At 36.4% G+C, this 17,043-nt stretch overlaps 1 protein-coding gene across 2 annotated transcripts in view; it reads right to left on the bottom strand.

The window, feature by feature from the left end:
• The window catches only part of itga9 (integrin, alpha 9), a 66,501-nt gene that overhangs the window by 23,886 nt on the left and 25,572 nt on the right, over positions 1 to 17,043 (bottom strand). For both annotated transcript variants that reach the window (XM_058382891.1, XM_058382901.1), the window contains one exon: positions 15,212 to 15,372. In XM_058382891.1, coding sequence (XP_058238874.1) covers positions 15,212 to 15,372 — 161 coding nt within the window. The remainder of the gene's footprint in view (positions 1 to 15,211; positions 15,373 to 17,043) is intronic.

The raw sequence follows: 17,043 nt of genomic DNA, 5'->3' as shown, positions 1-17,043 counted from the left end.
GACAGTAAAGCACACCAGCATGCAACATCAGCTATCAATTTAGTCCTTGGTAATGCTATGAATCTGTGACTAGAAAATAACTGTAAGCACTTTTAGCTCTTTCCAATACTTCACAGAGGATGCTTGTAAAACTTTTTACTATACACGCCAGGAATCTGCAGCAAAACATAGCCAAATGCCATAAACCGTCCTACATGGAAACAAGCCAAGTGATCCAAATGTTGCATCAGCATTAATTTAAACACCTTGAGTGCAACATCCGTGAATATCCCATCCTTTTAATACATTTATGTGACAGCAAAACTCGATCTCTTCCTCCCTCAGAGAATCCAGCGGAACTGGGAAAGAGCCACAAGAATTGACTCCAAGAAACTGTGATGACAAAAACAGCCCGTATAGCCCAACTCATTATTATATTCAGAAGTCATTCAGGATTTGTAAATAAATTATTGTTATAAAAAAAAAAAATGTAACCCATTCACATTAAAAACAAAACCAAGCTACACTACAGTGTAAAAAAACCAACAAATTTATTAATACAGACCTAGAATGGTTTCTAGTATTATTATTTTTTGAGGATTTTCAAGTAAAAAACACACAAATCAAATATCAGCAGATTTACTGAATGCATTAAAGCCTAGCATATACCTATAATATCATGACAGTAATGCATTATCTCCAGCTCCCGATTCTCAGTCTATAGCCCCAAATTCCAGTCCATCAGGTAATCCTATCTGTGTTTTGGTTTAAGGCAGGAGAGGAGGAGGCAAGAACAGCACACTGGTGTAAATTGCTGTCCAAAATACCTAAGCACATCTGAAACTCATGATTAAACACAGATACTCATTCCTTAGCCATTAGCCTGTATACAGAAATGTTTCATTTTCCAAACAAATCAAACTAAGTGCTCTCCAAAAGCTGTGAGTTTAGCCAAGAAGAAGAGCTACACTCCTACAGGCAGCAGTCGCAAGCCAGTAGCGCATTTTAAGCACCAAATGAATAGGCATCATTTTTCCCATGGGAAAGGGTCACTCACAGCCCAGCAATGGATAAGAGCATACAGGCCGTGTGGAGCACAGCATTTTAGCATTAGGGAGGATGATCAAACTAATAGGCAGAAAACTCTTTCCATCTGTGGTGCTGTCCTTTTTCCTCTTAACTCTACCACATTTTGTTCCTTTTGATCCTGATAGATTCTCACAGGGTCTTCACACAAGCACCACACATATAGCAGCGTTCCAAAAGTCTGAGCCCACACTGAAAATCTGGGATTTTTTAAAATCTAGAAATAAAACGTTTTACAAATGTAAAACTTCTAAAACAAATAATGAAATGTGCAACATTGTCACTGAACAAATTTCTTAAATAACTATTTATAATGTGTGATTTTGACCATGTTAACTTACACCGACTGGGCATAACATTATGACCACCTGCCTAATATTGTGTCGGTCCCCCTTTCACTTCCAAAACAGCCTTGACTCGTCATGTACTCTGTAGTCTGACACCTTTCTATCAGAACCAGCATTAACTTCTTCAGCAATTTGAGCAACAGTAGCTCGCCTGTTGGATCAGATCACACAGGCCAGCCTTCACACCCCACGTTCATCAGTGAGCCGTGGCCACCCATGACCCTGTCGCTGGTTCACCACTGTTCCTTCTTTAGACCACTTTTGATAGATTCTGACCACTGCAGACCGGGAACACCCCACAAGAGCTGCAGTTTTGGAGATGCTCTGATCCAGTCGTCTAGCCATCACAATTTGGTCCTTGTCAAACTCGCTCAAATCCTCATGCTTGCCCATTTTTCCTGCTTCTAACACATCAACTTTGAGGACAAAATGTTCACTTGCTGCCTAATATATCCCACCCACTAAGAGGTGCTATGATGAGGAGATAATCAGTGTTATTCACTTCACCTGTCAGTAGTCATAATGTTACGCCTGATCTGTGTGTATGACATACAGATGAATTTAATCAAAAATGTATCCAAACTTCTGGAGCCTGTGTCAGCTTGAATGTGTGTGTCATTCAAGCAAATTCAAAAAGAGGAATATCATCATTAAGCTCTGAAATTATTGGAAATATTTCTGAGATTATGTTTCTTTTTACTTATAATTACAAGCCTTTGTATTAAATTAAATAAAAGCCAATCAGAAACAGTTTATTATTATATTATACTGATTTAATCATCTATACATGATATTAGACCCTGTAGACATCCAGGGAAGTTAAATCGGATTGTATTACATTACCAGACCTGTGAACTTTTACCCATTTTAAATTAGTTTTTAAAAATTAATCTATATGACATCAGATTTATCAGGGTTACAACTGAATCCCACGTGAAAACTTCATAAAACTTTCCCCAAGAAATTTACGGTTACAATAATTTATTGTGAAAAAGCACTAACACTGGAGACTCTTTCCATTAATTCAAAAGAAACTGCTCTTTCTAACCATATCCAAGATTAGATATTTTTCCTTACTTAAAAAAAACAACAAAAAAACATTTTAAGGCTATATGAAGCATCCGCCACACAAGTCCCTGTGAATAGCATGTTAGAGTCTGAGAATTCAATGGATTAAACAAAGTTATTCCTAGTATAGGCATCAACTAAATGCAGTTACTATAGCTAGAAACAAGAGGAATTTCTGACTGCAGGAATGTTGCTTCAACATTTAATTTGCACGTTACCTTCAGTTTCTTAGAAGTAAGAGAGAAGTAATACACATATACAATAATACACCCTGCTTTGATTCGTTCCCAGATTTTATCATCATTTTAAACCAAAGTCTGGGAATAACTACCCCAAAAAACAAATGTTTTATTTTGTTAGTATTTTCATATATGTGTTTTTTTACCCAAGTTGAACAATCGTTCATTGGTATGGTGGAAAGGTCCAAGAAACACAGAGCTTCCACACATTTAACAGAACAAACAAGATGAGTCAGATTCCTCAGCGCACATTTAATGTAAGAAATACCTTGGCTATGATGGCATCCAACATCAACCTCCTTTGATTAAAAAGAATTACAAAACACAGCACCACTCACTTGCATTATTGTGGTTTGCTTTATTTGCATAGTTACATAGTTTCACTTTCAGCTAATGTATCCTAATTAGTGTTCTCCTTTATTTGGTTATGCTCAAGTTCCTTTAATAATAAATACACCCCCAGTTCTACTTGCACAAGGAGCAGGTGGGTTCCCTCACATAAATTTGAAAGATCACTAATATACTAAATGAATTCCTTTACTCCTCCCATCTCATTCCCACTTAGTACCCATGATCACTTACTTTCTGCTTTTTGAGTAGAAGTGTAGTAATTTTTTTTTGTTTTGGCTAATCACATGACCAACAGTCTCCAATCAGGAAAGATGTGTTGGAGGAAGGGGGGAACTGCAAGCAGGAAAAACACATTTGTGGATTGGGGAATTGGGATCAGGTCCTTTTATGGAAGTAATCTTGGACAGGGTTTAGAGACTGATGGAGGCTGTGGGTGCATGACGTTATCAACCTTAACAATGTTTTACCCTTTCAACATAAAAAGTGTAGACAGAAGCCTTCGTTTTAGACGTCTGAATGTTCCACCGACTACAGAATTACACCTCCCCATTTCAGGTTGGAGGTTTAAATATTTGGAATAAATTAGGAACACACTTGCTGGTCTCCAGCTGCTCTGTAAGCTTGAGGGTTTTTTCACGGCTCATTTTTCACCACAAGTCATTACTGTTAAAACCTTCTAACGTTTTAAAGACTCAATCAGCAGAACATCCTCCCTTTAACTGTAAACATGAGGTTGTGTTTTTTATTTGAAATCATTGCATAGTCACGAAATACTGTTAGAAAGCAACTGTTGCATGTAGTGAGGTCTAAAAGGTACAGTGACTACAAGAAAGGTCATACGTCTAAAGTGAAATTCAATAAAGCATTACCTAGTCTGTAAATACAATTCATAAGATTTAATATGATATATATATATATAATAAAACATTAAGTATTTCAATTTTCAAAAATTTCGTCACTATTCAAAAGTTTGTAGTGGACATGGACCAGACATCTCTGCATTACTTATACAACTGCATCCCATATAAGAAAAATGACAGAATATTTATCTTCATACAACATTTTCAACTCAACATTCAGTCATTGAACCAGTATTTGCTTTTACTGTACCTGTGTTGTGTTTATATTTGATGTGACTGATTATAAAGAAAAACCGTAACCAACTTATTACAAAAACCAAATGTTAAGTCAAATGAACAGGACTTCAAATGGCTGGGTGACTTTAATCATTTCTGCTTTAAATGTCCAGTCTAAAAATTTAGTAATAACAGCTGCTTTATACATCTGTCACAGAAAAAAAAACAACAACAAAAAATACACTTTTGTGTATTTATATTTGTGATGCTCAAATATCAGGCATCCAGTGGCAGATAATATTAGGATTAGAGCTACATTTAGATTTAAGATATGAGATTATTAGATTAAGATGCATGGTGTTAACATTTATAGCGACAAAAAAGTGCATGCTCGTGTTTCTATTTGTGTCTGTCAGATCCTTCCTATGATCTTGTGTTGCCTGAACACAGTCATTTAATCCCCTGTGTGTGTTGGTGTGTGTACATTTAATCCCTCTAGTCGGAAGTGAAGCCTGATACACCTTCAAACGCAACAGAGTTCACAACACTTCCAGGAAACTAGATGCAATTGTGCAACAAGCAGGTTAGAGCCCAGGCAAAGTCACTGTATATGACTGTATATTACAATAACAATCCAGCCTTCCGATTCTTACTGCTAATGAGTGATTTGCATCTTGTGCTATAGCCTTTATATCTTTGCACTGCAAAGTTTTCTTCAAACACTGGATTTGCAATATTATTTGTTGTATTTATTATTTGTTGTATTGCCCAATGCTGGTGCAGACCAGGCTATAAACACTGAACTGAATGCCTGTATAATAGTAATACAGAAACAAGCTAGTGGAAAACACTAAAGATATTAAAGTATATATATATTTATAAACAGAGTTGTCAAAGGAAAAATAGTTCGATTCATCCTGCTCTTTAGCTGAATATGAATGTAAATAACCTTGCCCAACATCATTAAGGAATGGTGACAGAACATTTGTCTGGAACTACATACACTCATTTTGGACTAGAGTTTTCCACGGTATTCACTATGGGTAGGGCTGTGCACATTTCAGTATTTTTTCCATCGTAGGGTTCTATAAATAGTTGCTGGAGTGGCAAGCATGCTTAATGGGAGACAGCTGGATATGATTACCTTCGTGCTATGTAGATTCATTGTATCAACTTTCTTGGCCTGGGGTAAATGAAACCTGTGGAATGGCATTGAGGGAATGGCAGTGTCATGTGGAACTGAAACAGGGGCAAACACAAAGCTGACTGGTGGCAGGCAGTCTAGCCCTCTTTCTTAATGAGCCAGATCCCTGCACAGCATCACAACACTGGTATGAGAGAGGTGTGGTGTGTGAGTGCGTGTGTGTGTGTCTGTGTGTGTGTGTATATGTGTATGTGTGTGTGTGCGTGCATGTCAACGAATGCTGTGTTCTATGCTAGATTTTATTAGGCTTTATTCAAATTCAAATGCTAGTTTTACAAAAAGGTAATTCAGGCAAAGTTTAATTACTGTATCTGCATTTCTGTGCACGTTCTTTACATTCAATATCTATTTGCATTTCATTTTCAGTGTCAGTGTCTAAACAGGTTTCATTCTGCCATAGCAACAATGATTATTCCACACACACAAAAAAAGATTGTTTGCAATTTTGACCATTTGAGTTTGCATTTAAAAGGGACTTTTTTCTTGGTATTTTGTAATTTGGTATTACATATTTATATACCTTTATGTACCTTTATATATATATATATATATATATATATATATATATATATATATATATATATATATATATATATATATATATATACACATACATATATTACTAAAATTGATTACAGAAAAATTGATATACAGATTGCCCAGGAAGAAAAGAAAGGCAAATTTATTTGTTTATTGCGATTAACTGAAGATATTTGGATTTGAGATCAATTCAGAGAAACATAATATGCTAGATCTAGACCTATGTTAAACAAGTAAGAACATTTCAGCTTTAGTGGGAGACCACCCAAGTTTTAGGAGAGCAAAAATTTTGGAAGTGATAAAATAAATGGCAAATGAAAGCTGTTCCAATTCTCTCACTGTAGGAAGGGACTGTATGTATTCATTGGATTTATAGTAAAAAAAAATATAATAACAAAATAATAGAAAGAGAATGCAATAGGAAGAACTGTGAACAGCTATTTCATCATTCAGTCATGGAAATTAGTACTTTGTTCTGGCAAAGTGTTAATTGCAATCCAAAGAGTTATTGGTACATTTAGCAGTTTGGTGTAAAAATTGCCTTATCCTAAAATATTCATTCATTCATTTATCTTCAGTAACTGCTTTATCCTGATCAGGGTCACGGAGGACCGAAGGGAGCCTAGCCCGGTAATTCTGGTCAGAAAGCAGGAGAATGATGTGGGACACGTCAGGGCTGCCCTCTGTCTCCGTCTCTATTTGCCTTGGCCATTGAACCCTTAGCCATTTTGTTGCGAAACCTCTACATTGTTTAAGGGTGTCATTAGGAATGGCGTCGAACACTGATTATCATTGTATGCAGATGATTTATTGCTCTATATATCTGATCCTGTATCTGGCCTGCCCAGTATCTTATCCACTCTCGATACATTCAGCTCCTTTTCTGGATACAAATTAAATTTTCAGAAGAGTGAATGTTATCCAATTGCTTTGCAACTTAAGTACCTGAACATGCCCTTCAAAATCACTCCTGTTAGATTTAGGTACCTTGGTATTAATGTGACACGTACATTCTCAGGTTTTTTTTCTGCAAATTTTACTCCGCTTATGACTAAAATTAAGTCTGATCTTCAGAGATTGAATAGTCTGCCTTTGTCTCTGATTGGGAGGATTAATGCTATTAAAATGAATGTTCTGCCTAAATTCCTCTTTTTATTTCTAACACTCCCATTGTTCTTACCTAAGCACTTCTTTGATTCATTAAATAAAATGATTAATTCTTTTGTTTGGTCTGGTGGATCTCCCAGGGTGCGTAAATCATTACTTCAGAGATGTAAATCCAGCGGTGGTCTGGCGCTACCAAATTTTCAGTTTTATTACTGGGCAGCGCACATTCATAAGATACGGTGCTGGGTTGAGTCACCTCATTTAGCATGGTGTAAGTTAGAAGCCCAGTCATGTTCTTCCTCATCCTCTATATCTGCTCTTATATATTCTTCTCTTCCAATTAAAATTTCTTCGTATGTTAAAAATCCTGTTGTATTTAACACTTTAAAAATCTGGTATCAATTTAGGAATCATTTCAAGTTTGTAAATGCTTCTCCTTTAGGTCCATTATGTAACAACCATCTTTTTCCTCCTTCTTGTCTGGATTCTTTTTTTTCAATGTGGTATAGCAAAGGAATACACTGTTTTCTTGACTTGTACTCAGACGGATTTTTAAAAAGTTTTTCTAACTTATCGTCATTGTATGGGCTACCCGCCAACCAACTCTTTAGATTTTTTCAAGTTAGGCATTTCGTCCGAAAATGTTTTCCTGCCTTTCCCTCATGTCCTCCTCTCCAACAGTGGGAAAGTTTGCTTACTTTTAAATCACAACAAAAAGGTGCTATTTCTGAGATCTATGAACATATTCTGGATTTTTGTGATCAAACTTCCTCCAAAGGCTGCTCTGGAGAGGGAACTGGGACTTCAGCCTGGGGACAAGTGGTGGGATAGTGTTGTGAGTGGTTTATGTAATGTCTCATGTGCTCGGCTTGCACTTATCCAGTTTAAGGTCATTTACAGGGTACATTTTTCAAAATATAGACTGTCTCAAATTTACCCAGATGTTGACGACATCTGTGACAGATGTTCTAACTCACAATGTCACCTGAGTCATATGTTTTTTTTCTGTCCACGACTATATAATTATTGGTCAGGTTATTTTGGTACAATGTCCACTATTCTGAGAGTACATTTGCAACCCTGTCCATTGATTGCTATTTTTGGACTTCCAGATGAAGCATCTTAGTTAAATCCTATGCAAAAAGAAGTTATTAGTTTCACATCATTGTTGGCCAGACGTTGCCTTCTTCTTCAGTGGAAGTCCTCTATCCCACCATCTCACTCACAATGGCTAAAAGATACAACGTTTTTCCTTAAGCTTGAGAAAATTAAATATACAATACGAGGTAATACGTCCAGGTTTTTCCATAAATGGCAACCGTTTATTTCATATTTTACAGGCCTTCAGGTTCTGCCAGATTAGGTTCTCTTCTCTTTTGTGTGAATTGAAATGTATACGTGTTTTATATTTGTCAATTGAAAAGGGCCAGGACCCCGGGTGGGTGGGTGGGTTGTGGGTTGTTTGTTTGTTTTTTTTTCTCTTTATTTCCTTCTTTATTTATATTTTATTTCTATTTTTTTTTATTGTCTGATCATTATTATTATTATTGTTGTTGTTGTAATTATTTTCCTTTTTTCATGTAAAATCAAAATGGGATTCTGTAATGTTAATCATTATGTGACTCATATATGTTTCCAATAAAAAGATTTTGCAAAAAAAAAAAAAGAAAGCAGGAGAATGAACACCCCAAACACACACCAAGGACCAATTTATCTTAGCCAATCCACCCACCTGCATGTTTTTAAATATAAGGAGGGGGGAGTCTGAGAAACCTGAAGAACATACAAACACAGCAAGAACAGACAGTAACCCAATCTTAGAGAACAGACAGTAACCCAAGCTCAGGATCAGACCATGGACCCTAGAGTTGTGAGGCAGCAGTGCAAACCACTACACCATCAGTACACCAACTATAAAATTCAGTACTTTCAGTGTTACTCCTACGTTACAACCCAAAACACATGTATGGACTAGAAACCTTTAATGACTGACAAACCAATACACACACCTCCTTGTCCTGATTGATTGGATGTTGTACAACATTATCTGCATTACAGATCCTGGGGTACCACAGGAGTCCAGATATATTATTATTGGCATGTTGTGAAGAGAACTTCACTATACAGAAAGTGGTTAAAATGGACTAATTACCATTAAAATTTGGGCTAAAACAGACTAATTCATGTTTTCAATTTTAAGGTGAAACCAGATGCTTTGACTATGTACACATTGGCCATGTTATCAAATTAACCCATATAATTGACCTTTTAAAGGTGTACATATACCTATAATAATATATCATCAAGGGCAGCATGGTGGCTTAGTGGTTAGCACTGTTGCCTCACAGCAAGACGGTCCTGGGTTCGAATCCCAGGGTTGAACAGGCTGGGGCCTTTCTGTGTGGAGTTTGCATGTTCTCCCTGTGCCTGCTTGGGTTTACTCTGGGTTCTCTGGTTTCCTCCCACAGTCCAAAAACATGTACATTAGGTTGATTGGTAATTCTAAATTGCCCATAGGAGTGAGTGTGTGGTTGTATGTCTATGTGTGGCCCTGCGATGGACTGGTGACCTGTCCAGGGTGTACCCCTGCCTTTTGCCCTATGCGTGCTGGGATAGGCTCCAGCAGACCCCCATGACCCTAGGAATAAGCGGGTATAGACAATGAATGAATGAATATACCATCATTTCTATTAAGGGAATTTGGGTCATAAATCTTTATAGGTAACATAATTGTAACATGTTATCAATAATAGCTGGTAAAGTAAAACAAGATCTTAAAAGTCCAGCAAATCTACTGCAAATGATACAATATAGAAAGGTCCAAAATCCAAATAACATCTGGACAGTGGTGCTCCTGTGGTGGTGTCTTTCCATTGATTTGGAGCAGTGTCCAGTAAGTATACATTTAAATTCCAAATAGATCAATAAATAAATAAAATTCATGCTAAGGTTTTGCCTATAAGTCAGTACACTTGCATGCAATAGGCTTGACATTTTCCATCAGTATAAACAAATGAATTATTTTATTGCCACAAGTCTGATATAAAAGTTTTTTGAAGTGAGATGTTTTTCCCTCTGTTGGGATAACCTTCCACAGAATTTTAGTGGTGGAAGATAATGTCTTCAAGTTTATAAATAGAAAACATTTGTGTGAAACTTTTCTATCAAACAATTTTAGGTTAAAAACAAAACGTCTTGACCAAATTCTTAAATCTGTGAGTTTCTAATTCCCTATGTGCCATTAAGCACCACTGGGGAATGTGACATGACAAAAACATTCAAAGCTGAACATGTGCACCACAAAACAGGCAGACATTCAGTTAAAGCTGGCGTCACTGGCACAAAAACTATCCTGAAAATGTCTTTAAAATTGTTCCTTGTTATAATGTTCATGACAGGCACCTATCTGTTTAATACTTATTTTGTTTTAATAAGCTGCATTTCTACAAAGCCCCACCACAGGCTCACCTTGAATTTAACTGTCTTCAAAATACTGAAACATTTCCTGTTCCTGGTAAAGGAAGTCACTTTGCGTAGCAGGCATGTAAAACAGGAAATGAAACTGTCCTTTGCACCTGTTGAAACAAATGGAGTTTTGCTTTCTAAGCTATGGTTAATGGTGGTTTGGGAATAGTAAATAAACACTACGAAAAAAAACGTGCCAAGTGACATGGGATTACCAGAGCAGTGTTTTCTGACATGTGTCCTGCACATTTTGCACGTCTTTGAATTCGAAAGTGAAGAAGGACGTGTTAATTAGCTGATGAGTCAGAATATCCTCAGACTCATAGTTATACACTCGCTCATACATGCATTCCCCCACCCAAAAAAAAGCAAACCTCATATTCAGTATTATTAGATTTTTCTTTCATGTGCAAGTGCTCAGATATATGAAGCTAAAAATAACCAAACAAGAAACATCTGGATAGCTGATATGCTATTCCATAGCCCCTGCCAACAGAAACATGTTTCGATGACCAGCATAACACAGTTACATAATGCCTCAATAATTCTCAAGAATGAAAATTACAACTGGGCTTTTTAAGTCGTGATTTGTGAGAATGTTGTAGCATTAATAGTGTAGCTTTAAGGTTCTGCTGGCTGAACTGCTGGGGTAAGGGTAAAAACATCATTAGCCCATTAATTCTCTGATAACTTTGTTCAACTGCATATCAAACCAAAAGTAAGGTTCTCTGGAACAATATTACTGTAAAAATAGAGCATTAACAACTACTTCTGTAAGCTAGTGTGAAATATATCTGCTTATTCTATAGTATGATTCTGTTGACTGATGATGTTTGTGTCTGCATTTAAGATTAACACCAAAAATGAGAGAAATTGACAAGAAATAAATTGTGAGAAATTATCATTTCTGTGCAGCTTATACATAATAAAATAAAGATAATAATAGACAATAAAGATACACCATCATGATATTTCACTGAATTTTGATTTCATTGAAAATCTCGGTAAATATCACATTCACAGCGATTTCTCTACAAGCCACAATGCACATTCTGCCACACTAAATAAAAAAGCTAAGATAGTGTTACATGCACACCCCCTTTCCCTTTCCGCTAATATCACCGTGTATAGCGTAGCACTCACATGCTCAGAGTCTAGAGCGAGTGTAGTAAGCCTCAAAATCCCTCTTTCATCATCAGGAAGTCAACAAAGTGGTACACATGACACAATACAAACTCTATGAGGGTAGTGGAGGATTACTCATAGTAGTGTGATGCAGTGCTTTCACTTAAAAAAAAAGAAGAAAAAAAAAGTGTGTGTAAGGGAGTGTGTGTATGTCTGTACAATGCTCTTACTGAGAAGGCTGCAGAGCACCAGCTGGTTTCCATTAGCATTATTCATCTAGCAAAAAGGAGGGGGTAGTGTCCCATGTTGACAGAATGTAAGAGGGGATTGGTCAGGAAGACCTGGCCCTTGAGATGTTTGGTGAATGGAGCGTCATGACAGAGATTTAGATTCTTCTAAACTGTACAAACCCAATCTTTAACAGGAAGTTACAGCAAAGTATGTGTGCTTTCCTGTCAGCTAGCTGAACATAGTTGTTAAGTGACTTCACTAAAAGCACTTTCTTCTGTGTGCATCCTCTTCCAAAATGTTTCATATTTCATGTCTTTTCATGTCACCCTTTAACTTCCTATCTAATACACAGCATGAGGCAACTCAGCTGTCTAGACTAAACCCTAATTGTATGAAATAAAGACATGCATATTATTATAGACACAGAACCAGCACAATAAACACTATAATCTAAAGCCAACAATAAGCAGGTCCAGGCTGAGCAGTCTAAGCAGTGCTAAGACACTTCATAACCACAGACACTTGTCTTAGACAAACTTCAAACACTGCTATGCTGCCAATAAACATACAGAAACAGGGAAAAACCCTCTCCTTGTATAAAATACAAGTCAAATACGGCTGTTCAGAATATCATGTTAAGATGTTTCCAACACATTTACATCATTAGTGTAGTACTAAATGTACAGAAGGTCTTGGTGTATGTACAGAATGCTGGACATATCCCACATGACAGGTGAGTCCTCCAAGATAAACAACTCTCTTAACTTTAGGTGTTTATCTTGTCAGCTACATTACAGATCACCCACAGAGATGCCAGTGCTGTACAAGAGACTAGACGGCAAGAGTAAACTATAGTTAAAGGGACATTAACATTTACCTCCCCAGTGAAACAATCACATGTTTGTTTAAAAAAAAAAGAAAAAAAAGATCTATGTTCATTTACATCCCAAAGGGAAGCAAACGTAACAAACACTTCACAGTGGTAAAAAACCCCCAACAACCTCAATGCAGAACACACACACACAGTCTCAGGAGTGTGTGACAAATGTGAGAGGTCTCTAACAAACTTGACATATTATCATCAACAACAAAATGATGACTGCTTATTATCCAAAATAATCCAGGACTATAAATAGTACAACGTTTTCCATAAGAACTTCCAAACAGGTCCTTGTTAGAGATAACTGAGTAACTGAATACAAACACAATTATTTCACAATGATTTATAATTTATTATGGAGCTGCTCACGTAGACCATGTGTTGTGCATAGAGTATAATATATATCAAAAATATATATGTAATTTAAATTATTCATTTTATATACACACACACATATATATATATATATATATAAAACATTTTTAATATATATTTTTTAAATATTGTAATATGTTTATTGTGCTTGTTTTTTTGTTTTTTTTTAAATAATCGTTATCCTTATTAAAAAAAATATTCCATAATGGGAAAAAAGTTTAGAAAAATCATATGGGCATAATAATGAAATGCTGCTTAAAGGGTCCAAGTTTGACTCACAGCAGCTCTGTGTTTCAACTTTGCAGTAGATTCTGATGTCCAGCAATCATTTCTGATCTTTCTGGAACCCAACAACCCAAAAAGTAATTCTGCTAAAATATAAGAAGATGGCTTCAAGATTTAACATCAATGTTTTGAAACATACAGTAGATATTAACTTTATAGAATATAAAAAGTTTGTCATAAAGTTCTATAGTGTGTGCTTCAGGAGTTATACTCTGCAAATTGGTATTTGCTGTCATAATTCCCAGGTCTGTAATTTATTTATTATTTTTTACTGTGTTTTCCTGTATTTCTGGGTCCACAAAAAACCCTTAAAGACCACACCCCCTTCTGTTTTAAATCTGAACATGTAAACAAATTTGAATATTGGAGCACTAAAGAAATACAAAGTCACACAATAATTCCCATTATTCAGTTCAGGTGTGTTGGGAGCTGAGATAAAGTGTTTATCTAGGACCAGTTAAGATAACAGTGCCTTAGAAAATACAAACTCAATGTTGTCTGAAAGTGTTTGTTTTGCTGATAACTGTTTTCCCCCATGTCTCATTTGACAGATGGAAAAAATTGCCAACTTGTGGCAAGTTCCTCCCAGGAGCTCACAAAGAATAGAAGACCTGTGTTGGATGTAAAACAGTGGTGGAGGTTTACAGCCTTTGTGCAGAACTGCTTACTAAAGCTACTGTTCAGAGAAAACCCAGAGTACACAGAGGCTTCTAACAGTGAATTCACACCTGGCAGCGGATAATGTGTTGTTAGGAAAACTGTAAAATGTAGCCTTGCATTAAAATTTCAAGTAAGTAGCACTGCATTCAGACTGCAATTCTACAACAAACAGGTTACTAGTGATACATTCATACACACACACACAGACACACACACACACACACACAGACACACACACACACACACACACACACACACACACACACTATCCATAGATTCAATCAACTTGAGCTTGGGTTTTGAGCTGTCAGGAAGTATATAGTAACTCACATAAGCACACTCATGGTGAGGAAAAAAAGCATCATACTGCACAATACATGAAACTTTGAGGTGCATTAACTACAACTGCAGAAAGCCACATCAGTTATCAGCCAAGAACAGGAAGCTAAGCCTATGATGGGCACAGACTCACCCAATACTGGAAAATACCAGATCATTTTTTTCTAATCACCCATTTCAATATTTTGTGTATGCTTTTCTGCTAACCACAGATGTAAAGAGTGATTATCTGAGTTACTGGCAGCTATTTATATGTTTAATGGGAACATAAACTGAAGCTCTGGACCTGTATCTGCATAACTTTAAGCACTGTACCACTGCCACGTGATTGGCTGAGTGGATAGTTGCATAAATAAGCAGGTGTACCGGTGCTTCTATTAAAGTGATCGAAATGCATATATAATCTATGATTTATGTCATAACACATATAAATACCATGAAATAAAAGCTTGATATCAAAGGCCAAATGAACTGGCCTTGCTGTTCCAATAGTTTCGGAGGCAACTGTATGTAGACACTACTTTAAATGGTAAAAGCCATACTATATTTACGTCCTTTAGTGATAAGCATGTTAAAGTTACAAGGGATTTAAAGAAGTGCCTGATCTAAGTATCAAGTTAAAAATAAAAATAAAAATACTTAACACTGAACGTTTAAATTGCATAGTGAATTGAGGCCAGAATATAGAAGGTATTGATCTCCTCCTTGAGGAAGTGTATCAAATACACCATGACACTTTTATGAAGCAATAAGCTGGTGTTATTTGGGAAGGCACACATACTACTTTATGTACACTCACCACTGGGACACACACAGTGTTAAAGAGAGCCAATGTACCTTTAAAATGGACCTACCCGTACATAAGCTGTGTAGTGATGGCATTTCTGCTGGTTGAATCTAAGGCTGAAGTTCTGACTCACAGCACCAGTCTGCTCTCCACCATGTGTGAAGTAAACCCGTGATGACAGGCCTTTGTATCGCTTTTCTGCATCCGCTGTTAGATTGTACAGCAGCTCTGATGGGAAACACAAGTTATAAAGGTGCTGTGCATTTATCAATTATACAATTTTATGCAAGTAACAAGCTTGTAGGTCTTCAAAATTGTTCACTAAAAGGTTATATAAAATGTCTGTCTCAAACTGATAAACAGAATAACACTGCAATCAGCAAATCTGTTTTCACACATTTCCTGTTTTTAAAATAGCTGATATGCCTGAACTCACATATAAGCCTTTCAGTGCTCGTCCTTTTTATTTTTTAGTAGAGTAAGAGTCATTACTCAGGGTGTTACTCTACTGAAACTGGTTTGGATGGAGTCCACACACACACACTAACACACCCTCTGTGCTGGACCTGTGCAAGGGTCTCTGCCTCTGCCATCGTCCAGCTGTGATGAAGCCATGACCTCACTCAGACACCGGAAGGGAGTGTTTCAGAGTGTACTTATACAGAGAAGAGGTGAGCTAGCAATTTCCAGTACTAATGCCAAGCAGTGGAAACAGAAGAGCCCTTATTCTTTCCTCACCTGGGAACAGCCCAAATGCATAACACCCATTTTATATATCCTGCATCCCTCACATGGTTTGAACCTACTGCATGAGTACTGATCACACCCACTGAGTGAACACCCAGCTACAGACAATTTCTCTACTGAATAGCCAACAGTAGACAAACAGCTGTGTGTAAACTAAGCCACTTGCCAGGCAACCAATAAAACAGATTTTATTTCTAGGCTCACTAAAGACAACTGTTTAGACAAATAAATACATTCTACCTGGAAGCTTGTTAGAGTCACCTCAGATAAACACCAAGAATCATTAAAATATGTTGTACTGATGAGAGATATTATTACTACAATAATAAAATAACGTGTATATCAACAGTACATGGTACACATATACACATAATCAAGGTCATGAAATTGTAATGTGCGAGGGATGTTTTGCATTTAATTTGTTATTTTGAACTGTTGAAATAATAAAATAAAGGCAACACTTTTGCTACTTAGATATGCTAAACCTCATCATTTTTTCTTCACAAGATAAGCATTTTTCTCTAATTCAGCTGCTGTGTATTTCAATGTCATGTTTATATTTTTGATAATGGCCTCAAATTTTCTTCCATTTACAACCCAAAACATACATTCCATTTTGAAATATCATGTTTATATCCAACTGTCAAGTAGTGCAGATGGACTTAATAATGTTCCTTTCTTGAGCTTGATGTTGCACAAGAAATATAGGCTTTAGTCTGATTACTCCACCTCATGTGTGTAATGCACACAGGTAAAGCAGGTAAAGTCTAAGTGTAATTACAGTTGATGTCTGAATACTCATGTGCACTGTAAAATCCTCACTACATGTGCATAACTCAAGATAAATCGTACTGTCTCGAATGAAAAAGAAGAGTTTGGTGTGATACAACTAAATGCAAGGTATCATTTTTTTGTAAAGGCCATTTTCAGTTGCAGTATGCACATTTACACAAGTAAATTTAACAAGTCAGTTTATAGGTTACAGAAATGTCTAGACAAATAAATAAAACACTTATTTTAGAGAATTTGCCTAAACAAATGTCATAAATAGTCTGTGACTGTTAATAGATTTACATTTAGAGCATTTGGCATACAACCTTATCAAAAGCAACTTACAATTTATCTCATTTTATACTGGTGTTGCTCAGGGGC

This window comes from Hemibagrus wyckioides, linkage group LG03, assembly GCF_019097595.1.
Source record: "Hemibagrus wyckioides isolate EC202008001 linkage group LG03, SWU_Hwy_1.0, whole genome shotgun sequence".
Taxonomy (NCBI): Eukaryota; Metazoa; Chordata; class Actinopteri; order Siluriformes; family Bagridae; genus Hemibagrus; species Hemibagrus wyckioides.
Note: the sequence above shows the minus strand (reverse complement) of the source record. Positions and strands in the feature narration are given on the sequence as shown.